The 15599-nt window shown below is 48.1% G+C and overlaps 1 protein-coding gene across 1 annotated transcript; it reads right to left on the reverse strand.

The window, feature by feature from the left end:
• Positions 1–296: 296 nt before the first annotated feature.
• On the reverse strand, positions 297–15542 carry LOC135811617 (pro-epidermal growth factor-like). The gene is made up of 4 exons (XM_065324852.1): positions 15421–15542; positions 13998–14120; positions 11161–11292; positions 297–925 (listed from the first exon to the last, which is right to left on the reverse strand). The coding sequence occupies exons 1-4, from the start codon at positions 15536–15538 to the stop codon at positions 417–419; spliced, it is 882 nt and encodes a 293-aa protein (XP_065180924.1). The 5' UTR covers positions 15539–15542; the 3' UTR covers positions 297–416.
• Between the last annotated feature and the right edge of the window lie 57 nt (positions 15543–15599).

Below are 15599 nucleotides of genomic sequence, written 5' to 3' on the forward strand. Positions count from 1 at the left end.
ATTGAACGCAGCAGCTATACGAGTTTTTCGAATTATGCTTTCAAACTGATGTGCATAATGAATGGCACGAGAATACGTACATTGTGAAGGCTTCGAAAATTGGGTATGATTATGATTGTGGCAAAATTATCGTAGCAGCGATCGAGGTACACACAGCACAAAAACTTAAAATACCAAAACGTGAAATCCTGCATTGTATTAAAAACTCGACATGCAAACTGGCGGTATGTGCTCGATACCAGCAATTCGATAACAGTCATATTTTCAAATTCGGTTCAAAATTCTGCCACTGTTCTCATTATGCCAAATTTAATTTTAAAATCCGTAGATGGGCGAAAAAGGAAATATTATTTTCTTTCTTGCACATCTGCTGGTTTGTATTACATATGTTGTGCATAGTCAATCTGTGATAGGGATTAATTCTTTGGGAAAGCAATCACCTCCTCGTACATGTGTTTACATTCAATTGTATTTGTTGCGGTGCTTCGCCCATGCTTGGTCGGTGGTGGTGCAGTTTCTTCATACACAGGAAAGTCATACACAGGATTGACTGTCATGTCAACTTGGCTGGGACAGCTGGAAGACGCTATGTTGCCAACGTTCGAAAATTCCGTTGTAGCCGTGTTATTGACCACCAGTTGAGTAGTACAATCGGATAACACGTACAGTTCACTTGGCGTCAGCGTTGCAGCAACCTCTTGACCTTGGCGTGCTTCCCATGCTGTTGTACCTCTACTTACTGCTCTGGTTGTACATTGAGTTTGGTTTCTTTTCTTCGTCTTCAAACAATACACTAGAGTTATGACACCAAGAAGTACTGCAAGGACGGAAGTTGCTGCCACCAGAATATAGACCGTTGTCTGAGACATGGTAATCGTGCTCGCGTCTCCTGTTGTGATTGATCTAACAGTTGTAGTGGCTATACCTACAGGTAGATACATGAAAAAGAGGGTTATTAAAAAGTAAGTTTTTGAACAGCTGAAATATTCATCAGTTGAGGTCGTTGGCAAAGGGAAACATTCGAACAAATATTGACGGTCACACCAGGACTCGATCTTTTTTGTATTTCGTATGAAATAGAAGGTGATGTGAAAAGTGTGGTAGTTACTACTAGTTTTTAGTGTCATGTAAAAAAAGCGTCCGTCTCTCATGCCATGCATAGCAGGCTATATTATTGATTTCGCCCTCCCATCACCGATTTATGCCTTCAGAAGGATCAGATTTCCTGACCCACACTGTTAAATTAAACATGAAATCTTTATGAGCTAAAACCCGTCACCACCACGCGCTCTCAGCCGAACAAATGCATGAAGCGTAAACATAGCTTGCATACAATGTATGCCAATGTTCTACTGTATAAGTACAATTTTTCGTTTACGAAGTCTTTCGTTATATCACTCCACCAGCAGGTGTGTCACGTCCTAAATTTCGTTTTTGGTCGAGGTCTGTCACCCCGAACGTTCAGAAAAAAAACTTTAGTAGGGTACAACCTTTAGTTATTTCGTGCCCCTTAACGAATATAGCGAAAGTTAAGTCTTTCTTTGGAACTGAAAAGTGAGGCACGCGTTTTTCGGGCTCTCCTTTTTTCCCCTTTTTTGCAGCCCAGCCGGCATCAGGCCGGACTGGAAGTAGACTAGATCAGTGATTAGAAGTAGAGTAGTGTCGGAAACTTGCCATGCCCGGAGCTACCACGAGAACTAACTCTCGTGTATCAGCCTTGACTGAATCTGAGACGAAAATGTTGGGCTCCCTGCCTAGTATCGAGTCGGATGTATCGGCAGTGCTAAAAAGTCTGGCCGCACTTGTCTCCGAGGCCGCCGATCGCGAGGATCGCCTGAACAATAGGTTCGATGAGCTATCCAGACAAGTATCTGAGCTGAAGGAGGAGGTAGCTTCTCTCAAAGAATCCGCCATTGCCGCGGCGAAAGCTCCTCAGCCATGCCAGCCAGGACGTACTACGAACCCTGACCGTACCCGTACTGACCCCCGCACAGCCTGCAGGCAGTGTAGCATGAGTGCGAGTACGAGCAGATCTACCAGCTACAGCAGCGCGCTGAACCAAGGTCCAGCATCCGATGCGCCCCGTACTGAATTTGAAAATGATGTTGTTGTTGTTGTTGTTGTGTTTATTTTAATTCGCAAACCAAACGGGCAGATCTGCCCAATGAAAAGGTGGCGAATGCAGATAGAAAGCAGTAATAAATGAAATTGGGGACTGATGTAATTAGGATACAGGTGGAGAAAAACTAAGCCAGCTGATCATCAAACAGGACGTTTGGTATTCTAGGTACTAAGGGTGTGCGGGATCATGCTGGCGCGGAACTGGCGGAGCGTGGAGATGGCACGTATGTCGCTGGGTAAGGTGTTCCACAGCTGGGCGCCCCGGAACGCGAGGCAACCCTTGCCGAACCTGGTGGAAACTGGCGGTTGGCGCAGACCCATGGTGGAGTGCAACCTAGTTGGGCCAGCTGACGAAGGAACTAGGAGGGCTTGCAGATCAGAACTTGCGTGCCCATTCCGAGACCTCCAGACCAGAACGATGAACTTCTGCCTGAATATCTCGGATACCCTGTAGGTGTCCAATTGCAGCAGGAGGGTACGCGCGGAGGTGTGATGCGAGAGTCCGAAAACAGCCCTTGCCGCCCGATTCTGCATGACTTGTAGCCGATCCAATTGGTTGGCAGTAAGAAGCGGGGAAAACTCATTGGAGCCGTACATCAGGTCAGACATGATGATCGCTTTAAAGTAGAGAACTCGGCTCTGATGAGTCAAGCAGCGACGCAACCTCCATAGTGCTCCGATCCTCTGGGCCAGTCGAGCGGTGCAGCGATCAACATGGGGCGTCCATGACAGATCCGAGTCGAGGAGCACTCCAAGATACCTGGCCGCAGTAACGACAGGAATCGGCGTTTCGTGACAGTTTACATTGATCGTATGCTGGGGCTGCTGAGGCTGCCTGTTGGGGTATACAGGGATCACGTGGCTCTTGGCTGCATTCAAAATGAGACCACGGGTCTGCAACCAGTCAGCAAGTGCAGAAACCGAGGCCGATAGCGTAGGAGATGCCGTGTTCAGGGATGTGCTGCTGCTGATCAGCGCGATGTCATCGGCAAATTGAACTGATGAAGACTGGTTAGCTATGGTTGGAACTTCGCGGGTGTAGATACTAAAAAGGATCGGTCCTAGAACAGAACCTTGTGGCACGCCACAGGATGGTGCAGAAATGGCACTCTGATCCCGTCCAATACAGATACGCTGAGTACGGCCCGACAGATAGGCGGAAAACCACTTTAGGGCTGTCCCTGTTATGCCGATATCGAATAGGTCCTGGAGTAGCCGTTCATGACGAACCTTGTCGAATGCCTTTGACATATCTAGAAGGCATATGCCAGTACACAAACGCTTGTCCCGTGCAATAAGAATACGATTTAGCATAAGTACCAGGGCATCCTCCGTTGAGTGGCCTGCGCGGAATGCAAACTGAGTCGTGGGGAGGGTACCGGATATGTCCAGAAACTGGGCTAGCTTCTTTTGCACGACTTTCTCCAAGAGTTTTGATAATATGGGAAGTAGGGACACTGGACGGAAGTTAGTGGGAATAGACGGGTCCCCAGCTTTGAACAGCGGGATAACGTGTGCGAGTTTGAAGGCTGTGGGGACAGTGCCATTGACAAGCGAGGCATTAAACAACGTGGCCACGGACGCAGCTAGAATATCGGCACAGCACTTCAGAAGGTGACCAGGTATCCCGTCGCTTCCTGTTGCTTTGGCAGGATTGATTTGTCGGAGAAGCCGTTCTACTTCGCCAAAAGACACTTGCGGCAATTCTGACATTGCAGTCTGAGGCTGTGGACCTTGCGGTAGCGGGATGCTGTGAGGACGGGCATTGTCTGTTACTACTGCCTGGAAGACTGACGAAACTTCTTCAATGGGGCAAGTAGGCTCCACACGTACTCTCTTCCTGTTCGTAACGGAGTTTATGACGTTCCAGAGCTTACGCGGGTTCTGACTGGACGCGGCACATTGCGCTCGGAAGAAATCGTTGCGCTTTCGGCGATAGGCATGTCTGGCGCTTGAGCGTGCTTGCTTGAACTGTACGTGAAGATTCTGGTTTCCCTTATCGCGTAGCCACCGTCGGTGTAGCTGGTTTTTACGTTGGTTGAGCTTGTGGAGCTCTCTGTCGGACCAGGGCGGATGGGATTTGCGGTTGGAGGATACATAGCGGATGGGTGCATGCTTGTCCACGACAGCCAAGAACTTGGTGTGCCACGATGCCCACATGGTGTCCACATCCCGCGTGTTAGTAAAATCATCCAGCCCTGCGGAGCTGACATCCCGACGGAATTCGCAGAGGTTCACCGACCGAGTATTTCTCTGAGCTCGGACCCGCTCTACTGCCTGAGGTGACACGCTGCGAGAAACCTGAAGGTGCAGGTTAGCCTCAATCCCCAAGTGGTCGCTAATGGTCAAAGGCAGGACGTGGCACTCACTGATGTCTTGACTAGCTGAAAGAATGAGATCGATAGTTGTACCAGATGGGCACGCCGGTGAGATACGAGTCGGAGCATGAACGTGATTAGTGAGGCCGTAGCAGTTGCAAAGTTCGAGAAATTTCCGGGCGATGGGACAAGGTGGGTAGGGGGTTGAAACATTAACGTTAAAATCGCCAATGACTGTGATGCTTGGGTTGTCCACGAAAGCCCTGTGCAGCTGCTCTTCAAAATTCTGCCAGTACAAGATGGGCTCGTCAGGTGGCCGGTAAAAGCACCCAACTAGTTGTCGCCTTCGTCGTCCTTTGACTTCGATCCAGGACGATTCAATGTTAGCGTCGGAAAGCTCTGGGCGCGGTTTTACCTGGAGTCCGGAACGGAAATAAAAGCATACACCGCCACCTCTGCGCACTGGACGATCGTGCCGTATCACACAGTAACCTGGTATATCAATATCACTGTCTGACGTTGTGCTGTCAAGCCAGGTTTCTGCGACGCCGAATATGTCGAAGTTGTATTGCTGATGCTCGCCCAGCAGCCAGCCCTGGCCACAATGTGGACAGCGTGAGCGAGACTGACGCGGATGACGGTTTTCAGCAGCCACGGAGACGAAAGCGCAACAAGAGCACAAAGGTGTTGCAGCCCATCTCCGACGATGCATGGAAACTAATTGCAGATGAGCCCCACAGAGCGAAGAGAGCTGTCGTATATGTTGGTAACCTCAGCAGGGAGACAACTGAAGACCGGTTACGCGAATTTGTTGATTTGCGTAGCAGGGCCGTCAACTCCGACACACCAGTAGTGCTCCACACCTGTAGCATGCATGTCAATGCTAGCGGCTGCATGTCTGCAAGAGCGTTTGTGGATGCCAGCTCCCTGCATATCCTGCTGGCTGCCAACTTCTGGCCAAGGCCACTTTATTGCAGGAGGTGGACCTTCCACACATCCGACACTCACAAGACAGTACCAGGGTCAGCTCAGCCTGGCTGCCCACCAACTGACACGCCAGAGACATCCCCATCCCTGCCCAATCCACTGCAAAGCGTAGGTAGCAACAAAAGCAGCAGCGCAGATACTGCAAGCAACAACAAAAGCAGCAGCGCAGATACTGCAAGCAAGCAACAATGAAAATCCTCCTTACAAATGCTGGTGGAATCATGTCCAAATTTGGAGAGTTTCAACACGCGCTTGTATCCTCCAAAGCTGATATCGCTGTTGTTACTGAAACCAAGATCACCGCAGAGAAATTCTCCCTTCACGAGTTAGCCATCCCAGGGTACTCCGGCCCACTCCGGCGTGACAGGACTGAACATGGTGGTGGCATAGCAATCTGGATACGCAGCCCATTGGCGTACCATCATCTAGATCAGTACGACTCATCTGTTCACGAAGTAACTTGGCTCACAGTGCAGTCTGCCCATCATGGTAAGATAGTGCTGGGTGCTGTATACAGGCCAGGATCCGCCTCAGACACTGATATCTCAACACTTGAGCACCTCGATGGCATCCTGGATAGCGTCAGAAAACACGGCACCCACACCATGCTGGTCGGAGACTTCAATGTCCACAACACGGCTTGGCTCGGCAGCTCTAAGACCACCCGTGCAGGGGAGTACATGGAGGAACTAAGCGCTGCCCACAGCCTCATGCAGCATGTCCAAGAACCAACCCGAGGTCTCAACACCCTGGACTTAGTGCTCTCTGACTTCACTGGTACTGTGACCACCGGTATCTCGCCGCCGATAGGAAGGTCAGACCATTGTGTTGTCCACGCTGTGCTCGCTCAAGCCCCGCTAGAAAATGAGCCCAGCACACGGAGGCGTGTGTGGCGATATGGCCAAGCCGACTGGAACAGACTGCGTGCCCACTACCGTCGCATTGCCTGGGCAGCTGAGTTTCCGGAGGACCCAGAGGAAGCATGCAGCCTTGTTACTAGGCACATCGTGTCTGGGATGCTGCAGTTTATTCCCCACAAGATGCTGGAAACAAGGCCGTCCGATCCGAGCTGGTGGACACCAGAATGCACTGAGGCTCAACGTGCCAAAGAGAAAGCATGGAAGGCCTGGCGTCACCAGGGGCCCAGCGAATGCCTGAAGCAGTCGTCCATGACAACTGTCACTCAATCTATTACAACCCAACATCGTGCACAACAAGCTGAAGAGCAGACAGTCCGAGAGCGTCTCACACGTGGTTCCATGAGAGACAAGGACTGGTGGAGGAATGTCAAGCGCGCCGCCGGTCTGGGTAGGACTACAGACGTGCCAACACTCACTGATGCGGACGGGCACGAGCACAGTACATCGAAAGCCAAGAGCGAGTGCCTTGCTAGATTCTTTGCTGAAAAATGTAGCCTTGGGGATAATGACATCGACAATGCTGAGTTACCAGCAACACCCCGCACTACCACTCCGGGCCTGCAGCGCATCCGCTTCCGCGTCTCTGAAGTCCAACAGTGCCTGAAGCGTCTCAACACATCCAAATCCACTGGTCCAGATGAGATCCCAGGACGAGTACTCAAGGAGTGTGCAGCTGAACTAGCACATCCGCTGGCTAGATTGTTTCGCCTGTGTTTTGCAAATGGAGTCCAGCCACAATCATGGAAAATTGCCCGTGTCGTTCCAGTGCACAAGAAAGGACCCAAATCCATGATGAAGAACTACCGGCCTATATCTCTCCTGACGATCATCTCTAAGATCATGGAAGGTATCATCAATCGGCAGCTTGTGAATCACCTGGAAACCCATCAACTCTTCTCCTCGTCCCAGTTTGGCTTCCGACGTGGACTGGGCACAAGTGACCTACTGACGGCTCTCCAGCATTCCTGGGCCACTACCCTGGCTGGCGGCGGTCTTGTGCATGCCCTGGCAGTTGACATTGCCGGGGCATTCGACAAGGTTTCCCACCCAGGTGTCCTTGCGAAGGCACAGCAATGTGGCATCCACGGCCAACTCCTGGCTTGGCTAAGGTCGTATCTCCATGACCGAAAACTGACTGTAGTTGTTGGCGGTCAGTCCTCCCCACTGTTCCCGATCAAGGCTGGAGTGCCCCAGGGTAGCCTCCTAGGTCCCACTCTTTTCCTGTTATATGTAAACGATGCAGAACAGTGTTTAGCCCCAGGCTCCAGTCTAGCTGTCTATGCGGACGATACAACACTCTATGCCATAATCAGAAACCCAGATACCATCGCTGCTGCTTGCAATAGCCTCCAAGCATCTATTGACCGCCTGCAGACTTGGGGTGCCCAATGGAAGATAAAGTTCGAGCCATCAAAATCTCAGGCAATACTCCTTGACCGCCACAGACCATCCCTGGATGTCCCACAGCTCACATTTGATGGCATGCAGGTGCCTGAGAGCCCTCAGCTCAAGCTGCTAGGAGTGTTATTTGACAGTACTCTCTCCTTCCGGGCCCACATCCGTTCCCTTGCCGTTAGAGCCAACCAGCGCTCCGAAAGGCATCTCCGATCCTGGACAGTGCAGGGCGCCTAACTGTGTACAAAGGATTTGTACGGCCTATAATGGAGTACGCCCCTCTCGTCTGGGCAAGTGCGGCACATTGTCACCTCCATCAGCTGGACCTGGTCCAGCGTCGAGCCATGAAGGTTATTGGCCCCTCATTGCTCCCCAGCCTGGCAATCCGAAGGCATGTTTACGGGCTGTGCTACCTGTATAAGCTGCAATGCATACCAGGTCCAGCTCTGCTCACCAACATGGTACCTCCCCCAGCAAGAGTTAACGCTGCACCCCGGACGCGCCGGCAACGCCAGTCCCTCGGTGGCCACTCTTTCCAACTCGCAACTCCTCTGCCAGCCTCCAGTCCAGAGTTCATCCGCCGCTCCTTCCCATACTTTGTCCTGGAGAGCTGGAACACACTGCCTGCCCCAATCCTCGCCGAACGCCCAACTCTCAAGAAATTGCCGACATTCAAGACCAAGGCCTACCATCACCTCCGCCAGACCAATTGGCTATGGGCCACTGAAGTCCACCAGCACTGAGAATAACCGGTTGTCTCTATTATTATCATTTTCTGTCTCTCTCTCTCTCTCTCTCTCTCTCTCTCTTCCTCTCCTGGGAAGTTCTTCATGCTCATTCTCCCTTTCTCTGTCCATTTCCCCTTCCTGATGCGTAGACCAACTGTTGAACCCGAGACCACTAGGTCGGGGGAGGTTGACCTACCTCATCGGCACGCATGCCACGCTCCTCTGTGTTGTCAAAGTTCGCTTGTCCACTTTTGTCTACCTCCCCTTTTATGTTGCTGGCCAGTGCTTTGTAGTAAAAAAAAAAAAAAAAAAAAGTCTAGGCGAAAATTTGTATTTATACCGTATGTGAAGAGCGCGCACTTGCGCCCATGATCATCCTCTACACTCTACAATATTTATTATCGTCATCATCAGCTGAGAGCGCATTGTGGTGACGAGTTTCAATAAATTGGAGCTTGGCCGAAAGCTCTGTCACAATATTTAACTGTGATCTTTATGACCACTGTCTTAACATGTATCAGCCAGCATTTCTGCCAGCTAGCTGGCCTCTGCGTACACCGCAGACACACCCACGCACAACAGAAAGATACGGATCACAGCAGTAGTGTGGTCTTTGTTCACTCACGGTTGAAGATGGAAAAGGGTCTGACTTTACCGTAGTGTATACAGGAGCAAGAAGAAGGGCATGCCACCTCACACAAATACATGTACACGTATGTACCAGACCAACATGATACAAAAACTGAACCACTGTGGTGAGTGGGGCCGTCGGATAATTAGCCAACCTGAAGCTGGCTGAAAAAACCTCAGGCCCCCGGCGGAGGCACAACCCTTAGGAAAAATCGGTTAGCATAACCCCATAAGATAAGTGAACAAAACGTAGCGAGCAGGACCTATCCAGAAGTGAGAATAAAGGGGAGGGCGGGTGGGAAACTACAACGAAAAGAGAAAGACCACGATGAAGAGAAAAGTTTGAGAACACTGACAAAAACCAGCTGACGCAATCCTGGTGCCGTAACTATGGTGAAAATGCTGGGAAAAAAATACATTTTTCGTTTCATTCGCTACGCTCAGCCACCACAAAATAACACTTTACTTCTATTTTGGATACACATACTTCCAAGAACGTGACGTGTACTTAGTACATGCACAGTACACGTAACAAAGGTCGGAAGGGAAACGTCGTTTCCCTTACGACCTCTGCATGGTTGGAATGTTTGGCGGGAGATTAGCAAGTGATTTGTTGAAATGAGTAACAATGCTGAAAAACTATTCTGGACGGCTATGCGTCCTTCGCAAACATCATAGAACGATCTGTGGCAGTTTCTGAAAGCAAATTTCTAAGTCATAGTAGAAGGTAGTACCGTTCTCGATATGACTACCAAGACTAAGCTTTCCCCAAATCGGCCCGTTTTTTCGCCTACTCGGCTTTTCGCTCCGCTCAAAAACACATCAGATTCGGCTGCAAAATCAGCTGATTGTTCGAAAATCGGCTGCAAAATTGGAATATATTGGAAAATCGGCTAAAAGAATTGTTGGCATATTGCCTTCAATGGGTGAGATATTGGTAGATTTGGGTAGATTTTCAGGGGATTCGCGAATTAACCCTTCAAAATCGGTAAAAAGCTTCTCGTTTCCGGGGAATGTTTCGGCTGGTCGATTTGGGGATTTTACTAGTAGCGATCTTCCTAAAGGATAATGTTTATTTGAGAGGTCAAAGGGCACGAGACACACGACCTCAATGTTCTAGTACCACAAGTACTGATGTAGAGAGCTCTAGTGGTCATGCTTGCAGCAGCATCATTCGTTCGTAAACGCACTTTGCAACAACATTTGGTAGATTTTCGGCGATTCTCAAAGGAACCGTCCAAAATCAGCGAAAAACTTAGCGAGTTTTCGATAAGTCCCGTTTTGGGCCAATTTTTCGGCCGGCCTATTTGGGGAAGCCTATCCAAGACTCTGGCAACTACATTGGACATGTATGTCATTCGTGTACTTCAAAGTACTATAGCTATGGGACCACCAGATTGAGGTTTTGAAATACAATCCACACACCACAAACAAAGCCGGTCGAGGCAGCTCGAAGCAGTGAATGCCAAATGCTGCAGTCTGACGGTCGCTGAAATGCGTGAAACTTGAAGTTACAGCTATAAAGCTTTTCACCTCCATTGTATATGTACACATCAAATGTATGCCACTGTTCAATCAGGTTGCACAGCCTTTCGTTTGCAATTACGAGCCTGTTTCCATGCATGATAATTTCCAGTTGGCATATGACAGAGGCACATTATGCAACTACTTCTCACGTACATAATGCCGTTGTTTCTTCTTTTTTTTCTTTTCCTTTTGGCTTATCATGTTTTATCGGCAACCCAGAAGATGTTTATGAAAACATACTCATGTCCAGTCTGTACAGATAGCACCTCCAGCGGGTCAGTGACCGCATATTTTACATTGGGCCCAATTAGCTTTTCTGCAAACCAAATGAATGCAAATGCAGTAATTTGACCACACACAAAGCACTTTACATCTGCGCCTTTGATCCTAGAGGGAGGTGGCGTTCCCACGCCGGATGCGGAAAACTCGGCTTCCAGCCGAGTCTCACGCGAACCGTGAAATTTTCTCATTCTTGCTACAAAAACATAACCATCCTCTCATTGGATAGGCGAAGAGAACTCACTGGTGACGTACCTGAACAGTTGACGTCGTAATTACCTGCCAAACATGGACAATTGTAGGACCCATTGGTGTTTGCACAAGCACGATTCTCACTATTGATCTCACCGCTACACACGTCAGCTTCATCTGTACATTCATTGATATCTGTAGGGGATATATTACACGGTCCTACATCAGTACTTGCTATACATGTAAATGTACATCGTTTCTTTTAGGAATGAATCATGGTACCTAAACTGTGAATGTCTTGCCAGGTTTGATGAATATAAATTCTCTCTTGCTATGTGTCACTGGTGTGTGAACCTGCAAGATTGACTAATTTTGTGTCGTCATCACAGATTTATCTATGAACCTATTGTACTTCTATCTCAAAATCTCTTTTGGGTGTGGAATCGCATCAAATGCACAGCTTTGTATTTTAAACACCCACTCTCAGACAAGGCAATTGTGTACCTTCGCATGACAATCAAGAGTAGCCATCGGTGCAAAACATTGATAAGATCCAATTGTGTTTTGACAATAGCTGCGAGCGGTGCCGTTACTGAAATTACCCTCCTGTCCAATCATCAGAACTCACAGTGGGCCGAGCACTGTCATGCAAAGTGCCACTTGTACGTGCACACCGTCTGCATGCTCTACTCCATGACAATACCCCATGCATGTACTATTAGCATTATAATCTCGAGATAGCGCACACCTCCTCCTTTTGCTTGCCGTGAGGCATGCTCGCCATCTTAGTAGTTTTTATTATTTTACTAGGGGAGTCCCAACAGGCTACTGCGTTTTTACTGGGAACCCTAGGTGAAGTTTAACCATATTAATGAACAGAGCAAGAGAGTGGGCCTGTCGACAGTCAGCTGTAATAGAGTTCCATCTGCCTGCCGCCAGAAAAGAAATAGAGCGCATGCCGTGCTGCATATAAACGAGTGGGAGAACTAAAGCTCTTTGTGCCTTGCCCCGGGTGCATGCCTGGTGACCAGGTGCAGTTGCCCGAAGCTGGTACAAAGACTGAAGAAAAGGACTAGCAAGATGCTGGGCTAAGCAGCGGTACACAAAAACATAGAGCTTGAGGCTAATACGCTGTTCCAAAGAATAGAGGTGATATAAGCGAAGAACTAGTTCAGTGGGTGTGGTACGATCGAGTCCAAACACTCTCCTCATTGCTGTGACTAACGGTCACAAACCTATTGTACAAAGTTGTGCTTAAACAATGTAAATTTGAACTCGGATGATGAGCCAATATAATGTAGTTATGATGAAGAAAGGAAAAGGACAAAATGTTACGAGTCCTTGTCAGTTTTGTGCCATTTTGTTTGTCATAACTCGTAACATTTTGTCCTTTTCCCTTCTTCATTAAACAATTTAGTTAAGCATTACTGGCATAGTCTAGGGTAGACTGGATAATAGACAAGTAGAATGTTCCCTTTGCATCAGTTGTTAAATTTCTACGGCCATGTCGGAAAGCAGCAACTTTAGCAAAAACTGAGTTACACGATTTCTGGACCTGTGGATGGAAGGTGAGATGGTCGTCTATCAATAAACCAAGGTATTTGGCAGTGCTCGTAGGGGTAATAGCCTTTCCTTTACAGGTTAAGGGCCGTGGCAACTGCGTTGCTGGAAGGCGGGACCGCTGCAGGATTAGAAATTGCGTCTTGTCGGGGTTCATGATGAGCCCCTTCAGATCTAAATGGACCTCCAGGGCAGTTAGATCGTACTGGAGATCCTGTAACATAGCAGGAAGGTCCAGTCCGATGATGAAGAAGGCAATGTCATCAGCATAGAGTTGTGACACGCTGTGCTTGAGAATTTCCGGCACCTTTCGAATATAAATGCAAAAGAGCAGGGGACCGAGGATCGACCCTTGCGGGTACAAAGACACAGTCCCACCATGCTCGCCATGCTCGCCATTGACTATGACTTGTTGACTGCGGCATGACAGATAATCTGCAAACCACTGCAATACAGTGCCCCGTAACCCAACATTAGCTAGCTCATGGACTAGCTGCTGATGTTGAACGCGGTCAAATTTCTTACTCATGTCTGCAAACACTATTGCGCATCGTTGACCATCGTCCAATGCTCGGTTCCATCTATCAATGGAGAGAGCAAGGGCATCCTCACAGCTGTGGTTGGAGCGATATGCAAATTGTTCCGGTGGAAGGGCAGAAAGCTCATTGTGATCACTAAAGAACTCCACAACCTGTCGATGAACAATTTTCTCCAATACATTGGAGGCAAGTGGGAACAGAGATATGGGACGTTAGTTTGTAGCTGACAGTTTGTCTCCGGATTTGAATAGAGGACACACATGTGCGTGCGTGTACGCTGTAGGAAACACACCCGAGAGGAGGGACTGGTTGATGATGGACGCTAGCGGGGCTGCAATAGACGCCTTACATGACTTAAACATGCATGGAGGAATGCCATCCGAACCAGCAGACTTGTAGGAGTTAAGATTGGTCAGTATGTCCATAACTGTCTCCGCATTTATTAAGGCGAAATCAGTCAGGGTGCTCGTTGTGGCAGCATCTTTCGAAGCAGGTATCTGCAGTGGTTGTGGCCGGTTTGGATCATGAACAACTGCTGCAAACGTATCTGTGAGTTCTGGAAGTGGTGCGGCGGTAGTAGACTTTACAATGGCTCGGCCAGATAAGTTGTTTAGTCGGGACCACTATCCACGGGGATCACGCTTCATATTTCTTAGCTTATATTATCAGTACGGTCCTATTTTAAATGAGCTTGTAGCTAGGTGGGGTGCACGTTTTTCATAAACAATAATGATTGATTATGCTGAAACATGTACTTCGAAGTAGAGAACCACAATACATAATGTGTTGCTACTCTTGTACCTTGACACTGAGGTCCGGCAAAGCCTCTTCTGCACCGGCATTCAAATGATCCTTCAGTGTTTGTACAATTGCTATTCTCAACATCAATGCAGACGTCCTTGTTCGTCTTGCATTCGTCAATGTCTGTAGAAAATAAAGAAAAGCAATGTCATTTAAAATTGCTCTGTGAAATACGCTAGACAGCTGGATAATATGAATCGACAGTTGTCACATCTTTTCTAAATCAATCTACATGTACTAAGGACCTGGTCACACGGAGGAAAATGTGGAAAAAATCCGTGGTTTCCATGGATATTAATTTTGTCGCTAAACGGGAAATTTGAGCACTATCACACTAACTGATGGCCTAACTCTTTCTTCTTTTGAAAAAGGTGTCAGCACCAACTCAATCCACACGGTCAAGTAAAGCCAAATTAGGACTGGAACGTTTCGTCCCTTTTCATCATGGGTGTTAGTACTGGGAATATTGGAAAAATGTCAAAATACAGCAACTTATAGAGCTACAGCAAAAGCATACGTCCTCGCCCTATAAGTTGCTATATTTTGACATTTTTTCATTATTCTCTGTACTTAACCAGAAGGAGAAGGGAACGAAAACGTTCGTTTGCTAAACTGGCTTTACTTGACTGCGTGGATTGCGTCGGTGCTGACACTTTTTTCGAAATTGGATACGCCGCAAATATTTTAATTCTTCTTTCTTTCTTGTTCCCCCCCCCCCTGGTGCCCGTAGTGTGCAAGTATACCGAGACCTTTGGTCGGGGGGGGGGGGTCCACAATGCCCACCTACACAGCTGCGCTAGTGGATACTAGTAGTCAGCCCTGACACAATAGTTGTTTTTTCTGCCAACCCTTACGTTCTGTGTTCTAGTCGTTTCTTCGTTCTCCCTGCGACTTTGTTATCATTCTTGTCATTATTTTTTGTCTCGAGCCGGGTTTGTGTTCTTTGTAAACAATAAATAAAGAGTCCACTCAATGAGAATCAACTCGAGGATGTGCTTTTCCGCAGAAGACTATTATCATCCGCAGCTTCCACGGTAGTTGTTTGGGTTTCCTTGTTTTGCTATTGCTTTCATGAAGTGGAGCGACACTCTAAAGCCTGCGCTGATGCAGCTCTGGCCAAGGACTGGGGCTGACAGACTGGCAGAAACGATCGGTTACGAAACAATTATTATAGCTCGTGTGGTAGAGATTGTTTTCATCGTACAAGTCCAGTAAGACCCTTTTGAAAAATACAACAAAATTATTCACGGTGTATAATCTGAGGACTGTTCCCTCAGTGTGACCGGCCTGAGGCATTCATTTTGAAATGCGAACTTGGAGGCTTGTAGTACACTTTAAATAGGAGGAAATAGAGTACCATAAAATGCCATCCGGATATCTTGGAACGTCTTTCTTCAATATTGTCCATCTGTTGCTGTCTTACCTGAACAATGTTGATCATACTTTCCTTCCACACATGGACATTGGTAGGATCCGTTTGTATTTCGGCAGATACGGTTCTCACTATTCAGTAATCCACTGCACACGTGATCCCCATACATACATTCATCAATGTCTAACAAACACGGAAAACACAAGGTTCGGGCGTCAGTTCTGTGCATT

The sequence above is a fragment of the Sycon ciliatum genome, chromosome 3 (genome assembly GCF_964019385.1).
Source record: "Sycon ciliatum chromosome 3, ocSycCili1.1, whole genome shotgun sequence".
NCBI classification, from domain to species: domain Eukaryota; kingdom Metazoa; phylum Porifera; class Calcarea; order Leucosolenida; family Sycettidae; genus Sycon; species Sycon ciliatum.

Coding starts and splice junctions, on each gene's coding strand:
- LOC135811617 (XM_065324852.1), bottom strand. CDS start 15,538: ATGTATGGGGATCACGTGTGCAGTGGATTACTGAATAGTGAGAACCGT. Junction 14,121..15,420: donor GTATGATCAACATTGTTCAG/GTAAGACAGCAA, acceptor TATTTTCTACAG/ACATTGACGAATGCAAGACG. Junction 11,293..13,997: donor TGCCGGACCTCAGTGTCAAG/GTACAAGAGTAG, acceptor TATCCCCTACAG/ATATCAATGAATGTACAGAT.